Source organism: Poecilia reticulata, chromosome 11 (genome assembly GCF_904066995.2).
Source record: "Poecilia reticulata chromosome 11, P_reticulata-male-v2, whole genome shotgun sequence".
In the NCBI taxonomy this organism is placed as follows: Eukaryota; Metazoa; Chordata; class Actinopteri; order Cyprinodontiformes; family Poeciliidae; genus Poecilia; species Poecilia reticulata.
In genome coordinates, this window is record NC_088840.1 from 23,653,234 (window position 1) to 23,674,240 (window position 21,007).

Below are 21,007 nucleotides of genomic sequence, written 5' to 3' on the forward strand. Positions count from 1 at the left end.
AGCCGGATCAGTTACTCCATCCTGGAGAGGTCTGGCTCAAGCAGAAAGCAGGTGACCACAGACTGATAAAACATCCCCAGATGGTTTAATGATATTAGCCTCCTCAGGAAGTATATCCTGTCCTGTGTCTGTGGTTTTACCATTTTTTATATTGTTTTCTGATATTTATTGGTTGTATGATCACTTTAGCCTATTAGTAGTGCTCTACAAACAATGTATGAGCACCCCACAGTGGTTAAATAAATATTAGCCTATTTAGTAAAAAAAAAAAAAATCTGTAATTGCAGCCTCTCCAAGGTGAGTGAATCTTCATCAGTGGAGAAAGAGAGTCTGCATAGTGTGGCATGACATTAATTGTTTTGATGTGAGTTTTGTAACATTTAAGCAAATTGTGATCAAATTATGTCAAAGAGTGATATTATGTCTTGCAAAGATTATTCCCTACAATAGTTTTTATTTTAAATAAATCTTTGTGGCAACTACACTTAGGTGATATGTATGTTTTATTTACAGTATCATCTGCCTAAAAGGTGACCATGGACTGATATTTTCCTCAGGAACAGTAGGTGGGTCAGGGTGTAACACTGGTGTCACATTTTGAGGAAACCACATGTATTTTTTTAGTGTTATAATCTAGTTTTACGTTACTTATATGCTTTGTCCAGTCATCTGTTTAGCAGAAATAAAGAAAGACTCCCTCTGACTAAATGGAGAAACGCTAAGGCAGCAATTCTGCAGAGCTGTAACTTCATCAAGTTTTCTTCTTAATTTTTTTTTTTTTTCCCTCTGGCATTTTACTTGTTCGAAAGACATAAAAATTTCATTTCAAATGTAATAAGTTTTTTCATGTTTTCTTGCTACTTTGCAAATGCAAATTTACAGTTTCTGTGTTTCATTATGTTGTCTCTGCCTGTATATTGTTTATAATAACCAAATGCCAAATGACAAAATAAAAAGTCTATTATTAATTTCTTATCTAAAAAGAAAATTATATCGATTGAAATACAAACTTTTGTAGCATCCATCCTCTCAAAGTTGTTTATATTTGGAGTCTCTGATGTGTTTTTATCTGTATAAAGACAAAAACATCTCTGCAAGTATACAAAGCGAGGATCACACTGAGTGACAAAGAATAAGCTGTGTGGCTAATGTGTTTTAAATTGTTTTTCTCAACATTTTCAAAATTAGTCTTACAGAATATTACACTTTATATTTAAAGTGAATAAGAAGCTTCAGACATAAAAGTTTCTTTTTACTAGCCCAAGTGTTCCTATCACTCATTTCAATCATATTTTATGTTGGGATTAGGGATGCGCATTTGGCAAAAATTCATGTGCAGATATGTATTATGATGGGTGGCAGGAGCAATAAATATCACGCTATATTTTTGGTGTAAAACTTACAATAGAAATGAAAAAGTAACATACTCATTTACTGCAGCAGTCATGTGTTTGGACTGTAGGAGGAACCCACGCATAAAGCTATTTTTAGGTAGTTTTTTTTGTAATTGTTCTTTTGCTACTTATCATTGCCATTGTTAAAATGAGATTCTTAATCTCAGTTTTGACTACCTGGTCAAATCAAGGCTAAATCAATAAAAAAATATATCTCTATATGGAAACATGATAACTTTAATGTAAAGCATGTCTGCGTCAAATCCTGCTTTTTTGTCCCTGCATTGTTACTGGAACTTGCAGTCGGTAACAATGTTTGACGTTCCTGCTATCCAAGCACATGCTTTGTTTTAAAGTGGTAAAACAAATTGCTTGTATATATCCTCTCTGCACAAGAACTGTCACCCCACACACTGTTCAGATTACATCTTCTGCTCCTGGTCTGACTGTTTAAGCCTCCCACGGTCTTAGGAGATGGGGCCCATTGGACCCCGAAAGCTTTAACCCCGTGTGCTTCCCAGCGGGGTCACACAAAAACAAAGTTTTTTTCTGCGTGGTTTCGGGAACTGACAGGCTGATGGGACATCCCTCTGGTCCCCCCAAACCACTCCTCCGCTGTCTGACTCACATCTGCTCCTCCTATGTGTCATGCTAAGAATATGGGAGGGTACTCAATACCTGAACCAGGTCCAGATAATTGCCGTTTTTGCACATGCCTTTTTAATAAATTCTTCCCTTGCAGTCTCTGCTGCTTCCTGCTTGCTTTATATTTTGATTATTTTGATGCCAACTGATTATGTCATCAACAAGCATTACTGCGGTTTGCTGGTAGAATACAGATCTCTATCACAGACCAAATGTCTACCGCTTCTAACTACCTATTTGGGATACTTTTTGTGTAAACTAACCTTAAATCAGGAAAAAAAATCTCCTCAAAGTCACAGTTAATATGCACTGCAGTACTAGCAACCGTCACAGCAGTAAAGGTCAACAGGACCATAAGGCTCTCAGTGATAAAATATGAATTCTGCTCTTTTGTCCGGGTCCTTACTGATTTCTCTACCTTTTATCTACTAATGAAGGCTTGGAAGAGGTTTGCAAATTGAAAAGTTTATTTACACAATTATGCTTAGTTAAGCAGCAGGCTGTAGGGTGTAGATGTGGATGGGCAGAGGCTGAGTAGGGGACATTACTAGGCACTGTGCAAGAACATTATTTTTAATTCAGCATGTGTGTCGAAACATATGCAGAGACAAAGGCTTTCTGCCAGCAGTCATAATAAGGATCTAAGCAGAAAACAGCAAGCTGTAAAGCAGATCCATGACACTGTCAGTTCAGGAAAGCAAACATTTAAACCTACTGGATACATGTTGTGCACTCTGCAACTTTTCAAGAATACCAAAGAGAGATGCATATCAGAATGACAAGTGGTTCAATGATTAGAAACTGAAAAAGTTCACATTTTTATACATAGTACAACACTGAAAAAGATTTAACACTACCCATTTTCATATTTAATAGGGGCTTCTGCCTCACAGAGAAGCCCTCCCCCACATCCCTCACTCAGCTCCTTCAGACTAGCCAGCAACAATTAGCAAACACCCAGTGCAACTACTGAACTCATACTAGCTACTTCTTAGTGCTATGCTGATCCAAATGCAGTTAAAAGGTTATTAGAGGAGAGATGTTGATGACTTCCGGAAGGCAAAGTTTCAGAATGAGCAGTTTTTAAAGAGACAGAGGCCCAATTTCAAGCCGTTAAATTACTTACATTTATTTAAGTCATATTTGATTTAAAATATATACAATTTTTATAACAACTTTAGATAACATAGCTACTTGACTGTGCTACAAAATGATACTATCGGGTTGGAAAACACATAATACTGCCCCTTCAAAAATCAAATACCAAGCAAATTGCTGGGATCTGCTGTTCCTGCAACACTGCTAGTCCTCCACCAGATGGCGTCTGGAGCGCGGCCGGTGTAGCATACTCCGCAAGTGTGTTTTTTGCGCACCTGTGGGTCACCAGCTTCTAAAGGAAGTGCTGTCGGCTGACGGCACTTCGACGCCAGAGTTTCTGGTACTTCTAGCCTTCTGAGATCACTGTTTGCTCGTGTTCTTGTCCCAAGTGTTTACCTGTTCTGTGCTCTCTTGCTTAAGGTTACAGAGTTTGAACCCAGTTCCAGATCTCTCACCTGAGCAGCTTTGTATGTCTTCAAGAGTTCTCCGGATAATCTCACCCAGTTGACTCCCCGGGATTATCTCCTCATCCACCTGCTCTGCCCTCCACCGCTGCACATTTTTTATTTACTTTTTTTTAAGAAAGGTATGATCACCTTTGCCAAAACCAAATAAAAATCATATATAATATCGGTTTCATACATGCCACATTATCAAGCTAACTTCTTACTAATATTGTTACAATATCAGAAACGTTGCAGTTTTCTGCAACGTTTCTAAAATTTCTTCATATAATCCGACAATCTCCATTGGTTAATTATTGCCGGCTGCTTTTTCCATCAATATGTCAGGAAAGTGAAGGTAACAATCCCATTTCCCTGGTGAAAATGAAAACTGTAAACTATTCATGAGATGAAATAAAATCTAAATTTGAACTAATGGACGAGGTTAAAAGACATAAATGTTGAACTTCATAATTCATCTATTTATTGCCGTTCTGAGTCACCCATTTGACCTCCCTTTGTCTCTACAAAGGGAGATTTTAAGAGAAATTAGAGGGATGCTGTGGCTTTATAAAGCAAAGTGTGAATGGCGTTTACGTTACAGCTGTTGGTGAGGGCATACAATAAATAACTGCTGCTGCAAAGCAGAGGAGAGGTACATGACCATATAAAAAAAACACACAGCAGAAGCACTTTTAATCCGTCATTGACATGACAAATAACACAAATTCACTGAATCTATAAAACTGTAAATTTCTAAGTCTGAAGGACAAACAAGAACTCATATAAACATACTAGGCATCCAAGCACTTTGTTTTTGAGCAATGACGGTTGATGAAAAGAAATTTGCAAAAATCAGAGAAAAACTAGAGCACAAATCTATATTTTATCAAACCCTATAAAAAGTGTAACTGAACTCTAAGTCAAGGATTTTTGTATTTTTTTATGGCCATTTTTCCAACTCTTCTTCTTCTTTTGCTCCTACTGACAGTCTCTCAATTCTGCTCTCAGCTCCTCAAAGAGCCACTCCAAGTAGAAGAGTGTTTTATGATCATTTCAAGCATGCCAGATGAAATCAGTAACTCTGTGGCTGTTCTTGGAGTGGGTGACCAAATGCTTTAAGTGGCCGTGAATTTTTAGGACACAATAAGTGTCTGAGTCTGGGGGGAGCATCTGGGAAAAAATAAAATTTTCCTTTTTGCAAAGGCAAGACGACGGATAAGACAGATGTTAAAACATTTCCTCTACAAACAGGCGCACAATATTTGTTAATTTGACCATCTGTTAATTTATGTGTTGGAAGAAGTCTTAAAAGTTTTAATTCGGAGGTCTTGTTTTTAGACCAGGTTGGGTTGTATCAAGTTTGACGTGTTAAAACTGACATGTCCGTTCAAGGGATAAACAGTAAACTGAGATAAACGAACAAACAAAAACGTCTAAATACCATGGACATGTTTGCATATTGAATAATGCATCCCTGAATACAATTCACAAAAGCAAATATAATGTTTGATTTAAAGAGCAATGCATATAACTGCAGTTTGTAGACTGCAGATAAAGAACAAAACAGTTAATAAACTTCTCTAAAGACAGACGGGCGCCCACTGCCGGTCGTATCATGCTTTTTAACTGATCTAATTGCTTGTTTGTGTAGATTTTCAGTCATTCAGATTATGCTAGTGTTTGATGCTCGAACAGACATGAGTCAGACTTCTTTTCTTGCTTCCTGAAAACAATTTTACTTTTATCTGATGAAGCTTATCTGGGTTCTTACTGACAGCAGACGACACACCCTAACGCCTCATACGCATAGCAGCCCCTGCTAATTTCAAGTATAATAAAGATGCTACTGCCCAGAAAAGGACTGTACAATGAAATAAAAAGCAGATAAAACATTTGTTACAAAAAGGTAAAGTGAGTCAACTCCTTTGTTTAAGTGCAGGTTTTTAAAGCTAACTTTTTCTTATGAAATGATCTCTTTATAGTAATAGTGTGTTATCAGCGTTCCTCTTGAGGTTTGTCTAATCTGCAGGTTTGTATTAGTGAACGTGTTAATGTGACTGTGTGTCCCTGTCTGGGAGGAAGGGCCTAATAACAATGATTCGACTCATTACCTTTCATTGAGGAATCTCTGATTGTATTACCCTCCGCAGAATATGCACACAGCTGTTAATAGAGCTCAGGCTGCTTGATGGACAGCCAGGCGTTATCAGACTTTAAAGAGGAGTTCATCATCACCACCGTGCTAATGGATGAACCAGGAGGGAGCCCGGCACAATAATGCATGAGTTACAAAGACCAGACATGAGAGATAAATAAAAAACACACACACACAAATATCTGATAATAGCCCAGCTCTGCAACTACGTTCATACATATAGTGTATAGTTTAAGACTCCTAAAAGAAGCTGCTTTTGGCAGAAAACTGTATCCATAGCAACCTTCTTTTTTTTCAGTTTTTTATGAAGTCCATTTTCACTGAAGTGCAAGTAAAAATATCGAACAGACAAAAATAATGCTTTTAAAAATATTTAAAGATGCAAGGTATCTTGCAAAAATACTCACCCTCCTTTAGGCTTTTTTTGGTTTTGTCAGGGTGGAATCACAACTCTTAATGTATTTTATTGAGGCAATGGACTACCAAGAAGTAGTCCATGTTAGGGATGTGGAAGGAAAAGGAAATATGGTTCTACTTTTATCATTACAAATGAATTAAAGGAGAAAACTACAATGAGTCAATAGATTGTAGGACAACTTTTAAAGCTGAAAAGCTGCAGGTCTCTTGACTTATGTCTCTTTTGGGTTTGCACTCCAAAATGCAAAAGCTGTGCGTCCTTGCTATACAGCTCACATTTCTTTGGATTGGTTGGAAGTCATCTACGAACAGAAATGTACAAGTCTTGCAGCTTATCCTTGACTGTATCTAGGTTTAAACTTTGACTGGACCATTCTAACATATGTTTGGCTTTAGGTTTTTGCTTTTGTCCTGTTGGAAGATGAAACTCCACTCCACCTCAACTCTATTGTACTAACATATTTATTTCCCCACAGAATAATTATGCCACAATCATCTTTCACTTTGAGCATGATGTATTTTGATTGTTAGCTTTACTATCACTTCTTATGAATGAATTTCAACAGTTGCTTTCTTCCTAACATTCTTCAGTGTGCTCAGAAGTTACATCTTTAAATTCATAATTTATGATTGTCCTGTTAACAGATTCTGCCACCAGAGCTGTGGATCTCAGCAGCTTTTAGTGATTATGGGTCTCTTGGTCTCTCTCATTTAGGGGCGTCTGGATAAAATTGGTCTGAATTCATATGCAGACCAATTTTTGTTTGGATTTTTGTTTGTAGAAGTGATTTCCCATTTTGTGTTGGGATACCAAATAAAATCACAATAAAATATGTTGACGTTTGTTGTTGCAACATTACAAAATATGAAAAAGATTAAGTAGCACTGCAGCATAGACCCCAGTATTATCTTGATCATTTATTTTGCGATAAATATGAAGTTGCTTTCTCTTTATTTATCAAAATCAAATCCTCATTTTTCTCCAAATGCTTGTATCAGACAGGTAAAAGCTGTAGGTGAGATTTAAAGATACTCTGCTCTAATTATTTTGCTGCATATTACTCATTGCGTATTATTGCCTCAAAATGCTGGAGCTTTTTCTGCACCTATTTAATCCTTAAAAATATTAGTGTGTTTCTAAAAGTGGCACCTTTATTATCATGTGGAACAAATGTAGCATGATTAAACTCCTTGCACATCTTTTATCAGCGCTGTGTAATGATTGTCACCCCTGCACCTCCTTAGTGTAATGAAAGCCTGATCTTCAAAGGAAACATTGTCACGGCTGTGCAGGTTCTGAGAAATCTGCAGCTGGTCGACATGATTTGCCCCCCGTCTATTTTGCAAGTAAAAAAAACAAAAAAAAAACGATGAGAGCTGATTTTTTTCCCCCTAACATCAAAGAAGCTAATTTAACTGGAAGGTTAACAGAGTTAAAGCCAAGCAGCTGTTCAAGGTCAACAGCTGAAGATCAGTCAGTCTTTCATGTAGAAGTTCAAGCTCATTTTAGAATATAGAGATTGGGATTTTATTGTAGGTATTTTTTACTCCCAATGCTGCACATTTGTTGTCACGCATCTTTTTACGGTGCCTTTGATGGACTGATTCACCTGCTTTATCCTGGACATACGTTTTTACAGATCCCTGGTTACAGCTAGTAATAGTGCCACGCTAGAATTTCATAGTATGAAAAATTTGAGGGTAAAATTCTGTATTTTAATGGCATCATTTGTACTAAAATGTACTTCATCTAACTGTGATTAGATAAACCAGAAAAGCAACTATTTATGCAGAAAGAAAAAACTAATTAATGCTAAAATAACAGCATTGATGTATTGTTTTCTTTTTTACATAAACCTTTGTCAGAAGTGAACAATTAACACCTTTGCTGCTGTCCCATTCTTTACAGAGGAACAAACTGGTACAACCTGTTTAATAAGTTTGCCTGTTGCATTATGTAGCCTGCAGCAGCGTAATTTAGACACACAAGTCTGAGCATGGCATGTGGTTTATGAACAGCTTCAACCTTAGTACGACTGATGGGTGGATGAATGGAGGAATTTATCCACCAAGGTTTTTTTAATGAATATGAACATTTCTGTATACATTCTATCATGACTCTTAACCTCTTGCCTCATTTTCTATTCCAAACTGCCACCAAATATAATTTAAGTAAAATTTTAGTAAAAAAACAAAAAAACAATTCTAATGAGTAGATTTGGCTGGACCCACATATGTAAATAGACAGATTTGTGGCTTAAATGCGTCGTATTTCTTTGTCTCGTTAAGTATTCATCAAGCGCAGACAGACAACATGCAGACAATAATAAGTTAAGCAACTCTCCTCCCATTTAGAGAGCCTAACATGTAGTCTGAATGCTGTTCTTAAAGTTGGTATTTAAAAATAAAATAAAATATGAAGATTTAGACAAGATGAAACTTCAATTTTTATAAAGTCCTCCATTAATCGCTTGACTAACAGTGCTACAAGCCTCCATGGGGGAGCCAATAAATAAAGTTCAATCAACCCTTTAAATACTTGGCCTAAAGCTCTGAATGGAGCGGCTTTAAATAAAACTATGTTGAAGATGATTGATGGGCTAGAGGAATTCTTAATGGAGTTGATGTTGTGTCTATAATGAGTTTTTTCTGCTTAAAAAGAAAAACTTACAGAGCAGAGGATGAGGACACCTCAGCATGCCTTCTTCCTCTATAGCATTTGACTTTCCTCAGTCGCCTCGTTTCCACAGCTCTAATCTTTCTGTTTAACCTTTATTAGCTGCAGAGCTGTGAAGTTTGTGTTTTATAGCATTTTACACTGCACACATGCTGCTCAGAATGACAATCTGCTCCATTCAAACTGCGATTGTGTGAGTGAAGCATTCTATTCACACATTCTCTGTGTTCAAACAGAGAAGAGCAACTGTTTTAGAGTTTTAACAGGAGCTCCTATGCAATATGTTTTGGAAGCATGAATCATTTCTTTGCCAAGGACTGAAAACAAGACGTCAGTAGGTGGCGCTGTTGTACAAAAAAGACCCTGCTGGAGCAAAAGAACAGTCAAGACTCTCTGGAGAAACATAGGGAATTTAACTGCCAAAAACGTAGCAGTCTAATTTAGAATATGTTTGTTCATACACTTAATGAAAGCAAATACAAATACACCAATACAGCATAAGCTACCAATGAATATATGCGCAAACTGCTTTTTAAACAGCACTGCCACAACTTAGTTTACTCGTTTTTTGACTATCTACATTTAATGACAATCTTTCATAACATTCCTCTAACATAACCATGTTTATTTCACAAAAAATAACTTTTTGCATCGTTGAAAATAAAATGTACACTTTATGAGGTGTTGCCTTCAGCATAACAAAAATGAGTCAATCATTTATTGTTTCATATGTATTTTGAAATATCTTTAGTGTAAAATTTAATGAAAGGAGACATGATTCTGTTTTATTACACCTTTTAGTTAAATCTAATAATGCATTATTAAGGGTTTTGTAAATAAACCTAATTCATTTTTATATTCAAATTATCTTCCCAAATGAAAGTAACCCTTTAAACTGCATGAATCCTGTGCATTAACACACAACCAGGGGATCCCAAAAATAAGTCATGCATGTAAAACATGAAGACGTAGCAAAACACACATCTCTAACAAGAGTAGTTTCAAAACAGAAGCTACTGAATGCAATGTTGCTTCCTGAATTTTCAGTGAATTGACTGATAATCCCTCATTTCCTTTTCTATCTCCATCCCAGTCTATAATCAATGCTTTTATCCAATTTGTTTCCACTTTTGCCGTTATTCCCTTCCTGAATTTTTTCTTGCCTTTAGAGTGTTTAGTTTTTAATCAATGAGGTGAAATCCTCCTTTTTTCCATACACAGCTTCATGCTTTTATCACATCAAAGGACATTACACAGACATCCATTCATCATCTCCAGACTTCCATTAACCTTAATTCAAGTCGTCGTGATAGAAATTAATGATTTACATTAAGGAACTAGCTGCTTGCTCACACTGAGAAGCAGATAGTCTTTGCACAGTTAACTTTGTTTAGAGATTTATGTGTCCAAAGCATAAGTGCACACCACATTGAACCATATGCGGTGTCCATGCATGCACATGGATACACACTGTGTGATGGATCACTCATTTAGTTACTGAATCACTTGTATTTTCATGTGCTTATCTACATGCTCAAAGCGTGCACGCAGCCTCTCTGGCCAACTTTTGACTCTGTCAGCGGATCATATCCTGCAGCATTCACTAACCTTCACATGACCACATTTGTCCTGCAGCTAATTCTGCTGCATCCTCTGGCATCTCAGCAGGACATGGATATGGACCATATTAGCAGCAGCATTTACAACCCAGGAGGTAAACAATGAGAGAACTATGTCAGAATCTTGCTTTTGAAGAAAGGAACATGACACAGTCAAACCGGATAGCCACTGTTGTACTTAAATCAGAAAGAAAAGCAGCTGTTTACACAGTGGTCAATAAATCTTCCAGTTTTGTGATGATGAAACAGACAAATTTAATTTGGAATAATATTTTATAAAACTCTGAACTGCAAAAGTTTAACCGTGTAAGTAACAATAGACTGTACCTTAATATGTTTACTTTAAGAAGCCTGATTTATAATGAAAAATTGGCATACAAAATATACATTTGTCATGTTTAAATGCATAAAAGAAAAACAATAAAATATTGTTTTATTTGTAATCAAGTACAAGTTTCTGTGCTGTCAAACATGTTGGCTAATGATGCTCCAGATGACAACCTAACTCCCCAGAAGTAATTTTAAGATCATAAACGCAGTCTCTCTTTGTGGAAGAATCAGAAAGTGAGAATGACGGTCTCTTTCGAAAATCCAACATCTTGGTTGATTTGAATAAAATCTTGCCTCTAAAATGCTTCCCGTCTTCTTCACAGCTTTTCTTTAAAACAGATGCCCGTCTAGCAGAAACATCAAAGCATCCAGTTTGATGGTTCTTCTCTTTACTCCTACCAGCGACAGAAACAAAAGCAAAGGACCTCAAAGGAACACAGGCCTGAAGCTGTTGGCAGAGTAACCGATGGGTAAGCAAACTGAAAGAAACGCAGAGGCAAAGATATTATTCAGGCAAAAACAGTTTGAAAGCTGCAGGTTTAGCTGATCTTCTCATACAGAATGTAAATGTAAGGGAAAAAGGAAAAGGAATTTAAGGCTTTCACCGAGATAAGCAAGGATCAATGGTGGAGTGCAAAAGGTGAAAAGAAGATCAAACTTGCTGATGCACATAAAACATACAGTGTCACTTTCCAGGCTCCTTAGAGGGAAACAGCTCTGTGTTTAAATTATAGCTCAATAAAACAAATGATATAAAACAATAAACAAACAAACTGGTGCGTGAATAAGGATGCCAGAGTCAAGACCAGTGGACCTTTAACCTGTTTATGTAGAGAAAATTAAAGAGAACGTTCAGCTGTGCAGATTAACAAAGTCATCTCTGTTGTACAATGATTAGCAATGTTAATTGTTTTTGGCAAGTGATGAATTTGGATCATGAAAAAAGGAATGCAAAGAAATGATTATTTGGGAGTTCTTTTACTTACTACTTTGTCAGTGAGATTCCTGCAAAACTTAAAACTGTCTGGCACAGAGTCAAAGTATCTGGAACTCAGAAAATGCTACAAAACGATCCAAAGAGAAAAACCCTCCCTGTGATGCTTTCTGAGGTGACATATGAAGTAACCGGTTTGCCCAAGATTACGAGCCCCGACATATCTTACTAATTTCTCTTTGTTTAGCATGATAGATACATTGTCTGTCATGATCCCATTGATTTATGGGCTTGTCTTACATTACCAGGTCATTTAAAAACCAGTTTGTGCACAATACAAAAACAGTTTCACCTGCCAACCAACAGCAGCTCTTGGCAGATGTTTTTAGATTTATTCTGAAAGGTTAAGCAATTTTATCAGTCAAAGTATCCAAAAAAATGCCTCTTTAGCACAACTGAGTGAAAAAAAAATCTAAATTCTGTCCATAATTTCTGACATTTTCTTGCCTTATGGACAATTGTTGAGTGAAAAAAAATCCACTTGAATTTAAGATAAAAAATGCTTTGAATGAAAATGGGCATTCAGAATATTCAATAGAAAATGGTGTACATTATGGATCTAACCCAACCCAATAAAGCTTTGTTGAAACATTTTTAAATCATGTGTAGGACATGATTTAAGGTCACTCATTTCAACAAAGCTGTTCAAACTCTGGTTTTCATTTTCAATATTTAGATGTTTTGAATTGAGAAAGTTCAAGGAGCAATGAAAGATCAATAAAAGGTATTTTCGTTATAAAGGAAAGTTTCATTATTACACATTTTAACATTTGATTTCTTCTTTGTCTTAAGGAGGGATATACTTATACATCAAAAAACATTTGACTTTGTAAATCTTCTAACTGTGATCAAATTCTCCAGCAGAAGCAGCATGGATGTTAAATTAAAAAATAAAAAATATAATTTGTATGAATTGTTTTAGTGACTGGTACATTGATGAGAACAGTCAAATTGCAAATGTTGCAGATTTTATATATCTATCTATCTATCTATCTATCTATCTATCTATCTATCTATCTATCTATCTATCTATCTATCTATCTATCTATCTATCTATCTATCTATCTATCTATCTATCTATCTATATATATATATATATATATATATATATATATATATATATATATATATATATATATATATATATATATATATATATATATATTCTCTTGTTCTCACTTGTTTTTTTGATTAGGAACTACTGCAGAGTTCTGACATCCTGGAAGCTTGCTGCCCTCTACTGACAGTGCTAGGATATCTACAAATGTCATGTACTAAAGGAAGTCCCTAAAAGTTACTAATCTGTGCTGATATTACTGACTGTAAAAAATAACTTCAATCTTACAGATAATAACTATAAAACACCCTCTGCAGGTTAGATTCCATTTAGCCAGTTACACATGTCTGATAAGTGAAAAACCTGATGAATGTGAACTGATGGCTTACCGCCAACGCTCACAAAAAAAAGGTGTTACCGTCAACATACTTTTCAGGTTACTGATGGTTTCACCTTTGTAAATATTATTTATTCTTCCTTTATCGTTTCACAACACAGCTACCTAATAAAACAGAAACTAATAATGCTAACACAGAGTGATGCAGATGTTTGATGTCAGTGCAAAACAAAATAAAAACACTCCTTTTACAACATTTTTTTCCTAAGATGTCTTAGATAAAAAGAAAAATAGAAAAAAATTGAAACCACAACTAATCAACCACCTCAAACCACTTTGCTTTTAGGCTGTTATAAAAAACATACTGCTTATTTTAATTTTTAAAAAAGGGTAAACATGAGAGTATCTTTAAACATTTTAGTGGTCACAAGAGGTTCAGAAGGACCTCTGTGTGCTAACTTTTATTTGGTCTGGTTCTACATCTATTTATTTTTGTAGTTTTCTCTGATAAATAAGTTGCTGTAGCACCACTGAACAGTGACTGAATCATGATTATAAAGACACTATTTTATTACTGTGAACTGGCACTTTTTAATGTCCAGGCTAATACTAAATTAGAAACATATTTGATTTAGTCACGTAAAGAAAAACAGATATCAAATCATTTATGTCTGTACCAACTTTGTCTAATTCTAAATCCACAAAGAGCAATTTCTCCCTTTCGTCAGACCAGTTATACCAATATAAAACATTGTTTAGAAATAATCCACCGTGAATTTGTTTCAAGCATGAGTCATTTAAATCACATAACACATCCCCTCATGCCATGATTCAGAAGGTTTTATAGGGCAGTTCGACTGGTTAATCTCTTAAAATCTAATCTCAGGGCGTCTTCTTTCAACTGTTTTTGCGTTCCTATTTGTTGACACCGAGTTTCCTCCCTGTCTCTCCCATGTAAGCTTCAGCACAGCACCACATTCAAAAATCTCACGCCCTGCCATATGCGAAAAACTCAGTTATCAGATAACAAAAAGCATCAACAATATCTAGGGCAATATCTAGTGACGGGCACTACATCTATTTTCCACTAGAGTTTAGGATTGTTATAATACAGCAGTGAGTCTTATGGAGAAAAGTCATGTTTTGTTGGACCCAAAAAGCAAGAGATAAAAAGTATTTAAAAATAAAAACAGATTTACTGAGTAAAAGCTGGGAAGTGGCATTGAAACCACGTAAAATGTAATCAGATGGACACAGAGCAGCTGTGGAAAAGCGTAAAGTCCAACATAATGCAAACATCTCTAATTTGCGGTAAAATACCGGCAGCTGTGGTTGCTGCGGAATTCTGGCAGCCACTGGATTTTATCCCATGAATACAGATTTTACAATATTTATACAGTAAAATCCTGGGAACCACAGATGCTGGTGTTATACTGTAAATTAGAGAGGTTATTTTTACAGTGCAGGTAGACAAAGAGACTAATTAACAACACAAAATGATCTACAAATTAAAAGAGAAAAGGCTTATATTAGCAGAAAAGAGAAAAACACAGGCAAGGTCCCAAGGAACAAATCCCCAAAAAAGTAAGAAACTAAACTTTAAAAAGTGAAGCGCATATGACAAGACCTAAACAAGCATAACAAAAACAAAGAAATCAACAAAATTTGGCACAACCTTAATAACAAAAATTCCATCCTAAAAATGACCAAAGCGCAAACACAAATTAATATTTTTGTAAAATTATTCCATAAACTAGTCATTTGTTTCCTGATTAACTTTTTTTAAGCTTAGAAGTCACAACTTAATATGGTAGATGAACAAAAACAATCGGTGGAGCAAATCTAAACATGGGCTGGGATGCCACGCCTAAGCAGGCGTGACAGGATTTAGGTAAGCAAACAGAATGCCTGTTGTTTCTTAGTGGACATATTCATGTGGAGTGTCTACATGTGCCCTGAACAAAGCAGCCAACAGTAGATGAGTGTTTTGTAAAGCTCACCAAAACTGAAACCTGTGCCTTTTTTTTAATCACAGATTAGGCAAGTGTTGTTTCAAACTAAAGTCGTTGGTCGAAGGAGTCCCACGTGACCATAATCGAACACACCTATTTCAATTGGATTTCACAGACACCTGAAAATGGCCAATTTATTTCTTATAAAAACTTCCTAAGTGGTGCAAAATGATTTTTTTAGTTTGTTTTTGTAGATGGTGATTAACGCGTTGCCGCATGTATGGTTTTACAAGTCACGCTGGTTTTTGTAATGCATTTTATAAAACCATCTTTCTCATGGCAACATTCATCATCGGTCACAATATCCAGCGGCCAATTGGCTGGTGGTAGGGTACAGAGGCACCCCTGTGCGCCTCCTTCTGCTCCAGTAAATTTCATCCACTAACCAATTCACACATACTTCTCCACTCATGAACCGCATCACCCGAGGCCCAGGCTAAACAAATTTGGAAATTCGACTTTACTTATTTTTGTGGTACTTGTGTCCGTTCTGCCAATGCTGTTCTGGAAATATAAAACTCATTTAAAAAATTGTCACTAGTGAAGTACCTAAAAAAAAAAAGACCAATCTATCGCTGGTCAACACAAGAATCACAAGAAGATTTAACATGCATGTTTTTTTTTTGTAATTAAGAAGATGTATAGATAAAACCAAGGAAGAGTGATAACAACTAAATTCCTCAAAGAAAGGCCAAGCTAAAATATAAACTCAGGATCTGGTTTTCTCTGTGGCAGAAGTACAAAATTGTGACACAGTACACATTTAAGCCAACTCAAGAGCTTTGCTTCTATTACTACTGAGTGCAGTCTTTGACACTATCAGTCTGTCCTTCTCAGGAGATTTTCTTCCATCAGTGTTATTACAGCACCCCCAGCCCGTTTTTACTCATATCTCTCAGGGTTCAACCAACTCAAGTTGTTAGGATTACAACTTTCCCTTGACAACATTTTCCACAAATTTAACATCCATTTTCATTCTGTTGTCAAAGACACCCAAAAAACCTAACTTCACCGTCCCACCAGAAATAAAATCCTGGTTCAGCTCAAACAGTCTCAAACTGAATGATGAAAAAAAACTAAATTCTCCTTATTGGCACAAAACATGTTTGATATCTATAGTTGACTGTTGCTGCTACAACCAGTGCAGTTGTTATTGAATCAGCTGTAAAAGATGTTGATGTTGACTGTACATTTGAAAAACTAGTAATCATATGAATGGAAGGATATACAATGAAATAGGGTTAGATACATCTAATTTGCTCTGGTTAGGAGTTGAATATAGCCAACACCTCAAAAGGGGGAACAGTAAATCATTTAAGTTTTAATAGAGAGAAATACATTTTATAAGCTGAAATAATTGAAGTGAATATGTTTTTTGTTTTCTTTTTACTTTATTTCCATTGACTGATGATGGCAAGCAATTAAATGAACGTTACAAACCTCATGGTATGCATCCGCAATAATTTATTACTTAAATGTAGCATAAAGGCTCATATGCCTCATATGAGCCTCACATATTTTAATATATTGTGTTTGTTATGATGTAAAGCACTTCGTAATGCCTTGTTGCTGAAATGTGCCATACAAATAAAATTTGATTAATTGATAAGATATCTGACAATAGTTATAAACAGAAAGAATATCTATATAAATACATAAAATCCATAAATAACTATCATACAGTTAAAAATATCAGGATAAATTAAGCAAAATCCCCTACATAAGTTTATGGTGTGAGCAGCAAGAATCAGATTAAGCATATATATAAGGACAGTGAATCATCAAAGCCATTATGACTGACATGAGACTGACTTTGTTCAGAAAGGCAGACGAGGTGGTAGTAGATACTGTTGTGCTGGTCGTTGGTGCGGCTGTGGTTGTTGGAGCGGCTGTGGTCGTTGGAGTGGCTGTGGTCGTTGGTGGGGCTGTGGTCGTTGGAGTGGCTGTGGTCGTTGGAGGGGCTGTGGTCGTTGGAGGGGCAGTGGTCGTTGGAGGGGCAGTGGTCGTTGGTGGGGCAGTGGTCGTTGGTGGGGCAGTGGTCGTTGGTGGGGCTGTGGTCGTTGGTGGGGCTGTGGTCGTTGGTGGGGCTGTGGTCGTTGGTGGGGCTGTGGTTGTTGGAGTGGTTGTGGTCGTTGGTGGGGCTGTGGTTGTTGGAGTGGTTGTGGTCGTTGGTGGGGCTGTGGTCGTTGGAGGGGTTGTGGTCGTTGGTGGGGTTGTGGTGGTTGGTGTGGTTGTGGTCGTTGGTGGGGTTGTGGTTGTTGGAGTGGTTGTGGTCGTTGGTGGGGCTGTGGTTGTTGGAGTGGTTGTGGTCGTTGGTGGGGCTGTGGTTGTTGGAGTGGTTGTGGTCGTTGGTGGGGCTGTGGTTGTTGGTGTGGTTGTGGTCGTTGGTGGGGCTGTGGTTGTTGGAGTGGTTGTGGTCGTTGGTGGGGCTGTGGTTGTTGGAGTGGTTGTGGTCGTTGGTGGGGCTGTGGTTGTTGGAGTGGTTGTGGTCGTTGGTGGGGTTGTGGTTGTTGGAGTGGTTGTGGTCGTTGGTGGGGCTGTGGTCGTTGGTGGGGCTGTGGTCGTTGGTGGGGCTGTGGTTGTTGGAGTGGTTGTGGTCGTTGGTGGGGCTGTGGTTGTTGGAGTGGTTGTGGTCGTTGGTGGGGTTGTAGTTGTTGACACGGCGGTTGTGGTCTGTGCTGCAGCTACTGTAAGGCAAACCAATTTTGAAAGTTTATATACATTTTCTTATTTCCCTCATTTAAAATACTTTAATTGGGGGGAAATTAGTTTATCTTACCAGAAAACAGAAGCAGAATCACGCAAATCCTTGGAATCATTGTGGTATTCATAATTTTCTCTGGTATCTGGAAAAAAAAAGAAAAAATAATGAGCATCATTATTTCCACTGTGAATAACAAAGTTAATCTAAGTGCAAATGTGTGTGTTTTAAAGGTGTTGAAGGCCATGGTATCAAAACTAATCAAAATACAAACTTGGGTTTTTAATCTACAGTAAAATTTTTTTAATTGTTTCTGTTGGAGATCTTTTTAAAAAATCTGTTAACATTCTTGGCACCAAGTTAAGTTATTAATTTGTTTTTAATTCTTTGTTTGAATTTTAATTGTAATGAAATAGAAGAATATATCCAAGAGACATGTTACGTACATAAAAAACTTCATATTACTATGAGTAAAAAACAGGACATTTTCAAAAATATTAGTAGGTGTAGGATACTCACAGATGATCTCTTATTCTGAAGTTGTTCTTCACCAATGACTTGTTCTTCACCAATGACTGCTTTCTCATATTTTAACTCCTCTTTTATAGTCAGAAAAAACAATGCTACGCCAGGATACTCCCAAGGTGTAGCTCTGGTCTATTGATGGTCAAGGTGGGGCAACACGTTTTTAGGCTTCCACACATGTCAGAGTATGATGACGTGTAAGAAATGCCAACCTGAAACTATAAATCTAAAACCGCTACATGAAAGACATAAAAAACGTCATCAGAATGTCATTATAAGAGCTTGAAGAGTATTTTTCAAGTCATCCATTCAGATAAAAAAAATATATACTTGCAGGCACAATACAGCAGCTATTCAGTCAAAAGGAAAATTGCAAAAACATGCCATCCATCCATCCATCCATCCATCCATCCATCCATCCATCCATCCATCCATTTTCTTACTCCCTTGTCCCATAGTGGGGTCAGGAGGGTTGCTGGTGTCTATCTCCAGCTAACGTTCCAGGTGAAAGGGGGGGTCATCCTGGACAGGTCGCCAGTCTGTCGCAGGGCAACACAGAGACACACAGGACACACAACCAATCAGTAAAATAATATTTAATAGTAAGGCTCTCAATACCATAAATTATACACGAGTCAATAAATCTGCCTATATCAAATAATGTCAAGTAAAAAAGGAAACATTCATTCAAAATCAAACCCAGGCTGCATCAAAATAAACAATCCTTCCTGAGAGCATGGCTAGCTGATTAATGCTGGTTCTGATTGGCTAGCTGATTAATGCTGATTCTGATTGGCTAGCTTATGAATGCTGGTTCTGATTGGCTAGCTGATGAACGCTGGTTCTGATTGGCTAGCTGATTAATGCTGGTTCTGATTGGTTGTTTCTGACCGACCAGAGTAATTCTGCAAAACACATGGGGAGGCAGAGGAGATTGATTATTTTCCCAGAGATTATCTGTCTTATGTAAGGACAGCAAATTTTTAATACATATCTAAAATCTTTTCTTTTTTTTTTTAAGTTCCGTGCTGCAGCTTTAAGCAGAGGTTTAGTGTGAGAGTTCACTGCAGGTGGAGCAGAAACGGCGCTACGTCTGTGAAATAAATACTACCAGCAGCGCGTAGCGGCGGTCCAACAACGAGAACAGAACTAGCATCTCACACCGCTAGCTCGAAGACTTGCCGTAAATTATTTTTCAGCTTATTTGTTTAACTTTCCGACCGTGATGCTAATCCGAGTGAGTGTTTGTAGTTGTGCGCTGCTTTACTGGTCGCTCCGGAAGTCCTTTTTTCATGTGTTGAGCCTCGATGTAGCCGAACTCCGTCAAGTGATTGTTTTTTAAATGTCACATTAGATTCGTTGTGTTCATGCATTTTGACGTGCTTCACCCCCGAGGTAGTTTTCCACCGCAACGCGCAAACTTCCCCGTTCGCAGTTCACTCTCAGAGCGTTCAAGTTCAGTTCCTCACCACATTGCTTAGGATTTACTGCTGCGCGCTTGCGCAGTGTGAAGGAAAGAGGAGAGCAACACACGCAGGCTGCGAATTTATATATATATATATATATATATATATATATATATATATATATATTGCTCTAAACCATGAGCAAGTTTCATAGTTACTGACACAGTGACTATTGTTACATTAATACAATAAAAAACTGCAAGTCAAAGTGAATATTTTCTAAGACAATTTTCATCTATCTGCTGCCTATATTTACTGACTTTTACTCAGGTGCATACGTCATATGCATATATCATGAGCAATCAGTTGGAAGGACAAAATATGCCATTCATAAGTGATCAGTGTCTGAGTTCAAACAACAAATGCCATATATTCTTTTTCAACCAAGTGTCAAGTGTAATTAGGTTCAACTTGACAGACTACAGAGAGCATACATTTGTTGTGAAGTACAGGATTTGACGTGAAATGACAACGCCCTTAACAATGTCTCCTAACGACTCTACGTGTTAAACAGTTGGTAACCCTGAGCTGTTTTAGAATTGCGGTTTGAACAATGGCAGAGGAGGAAGTGAACGAAGCCATTCAGTCCGTGTTGGCTGTGCTTCCAAATATTTGATTTACATTTACAGTTGACTTGTTTGACTCAGCACTTCTCTCTTCGTAGTGGAGGTTGTTTAAAGCGCAGACAACTTCCATTAAGATTCTTAGCATCGAACTGGATCAATACACAACAGGCAAACACTAGTGATTGGGTAAAACTTAAAACCTCAAAACAGTCCAGGCCTCCAGGAAGCAACATTTCTCAACACCAGAGAGCCCAGACCCTCTGTATGAAGCAAAGTGTAGTACAAGGGATTGGTTTATGCTAGGCTACTGTACAGATAAAATGACACAAGTACTCATGAGATATCATTTTACTTATTAAAAATGTTTTTTTCTGATTTGGTTTTATAATTGTGAGGTGCATTTTAAAATGTTGGTCAGTGTGTCTCACATGTACATGCTTAGATTTTCTGGAACTTGGATGGATGGATGGATAACATCTACGCTGCCATTTTGTCTGAGGTTTTCTGTTAGGCAACCGTGATCAACGTCAAGACTTTACCGTAGAAGATAAAACTGTGACTAAGTTTG

At 37.1% G+C, this 21,007-nt stretch overlaps 1 protein-coding gene and 1 long non-coding RNA gene across 2 annotated transcripts in view; both read right to left on the reverse strand.

The window, feature by feature from the left end:
• The window catches only part of LOC145553843 (uncharacterized), a 49,797-nt gene that overhangs the window by 10,129 nt on the left and 18,661 nt on the right, over positions 1-21,007 (reverse strand). The window lies entirely within an intron of this gene.
• Positions 13,415-18,863, reverse strand: LOC103472526 (uncharacterized). Its single transcript, XM_081612823.1, has 3 exons — positions 18,851-18,863; positions 17,961-18,027; positions 13,415-17,868 (listed from the first exon to the last, which is right to left on the reverse strand). Exons 1-3 carry the CDS (start codon positions 18,861-18,863, stop codon positions 16,929-16,931), a joined length of 1,020 nt encoding a protein of 339 aa, XP_081468949.1. The 3' UTR covers positions 13,415-16,928.

Coding starts and splice junctions, on each gene's coding strand:
- LOC103472526 (XM_081612823.1), bottom strand. Junction 17,869..17,960: donor GATTCTGCTTCTGTTTTCTG/GTAAGATAAACT, acceptor TTTGCCTTACAG/TAGCTGCAGCACAGACCACA.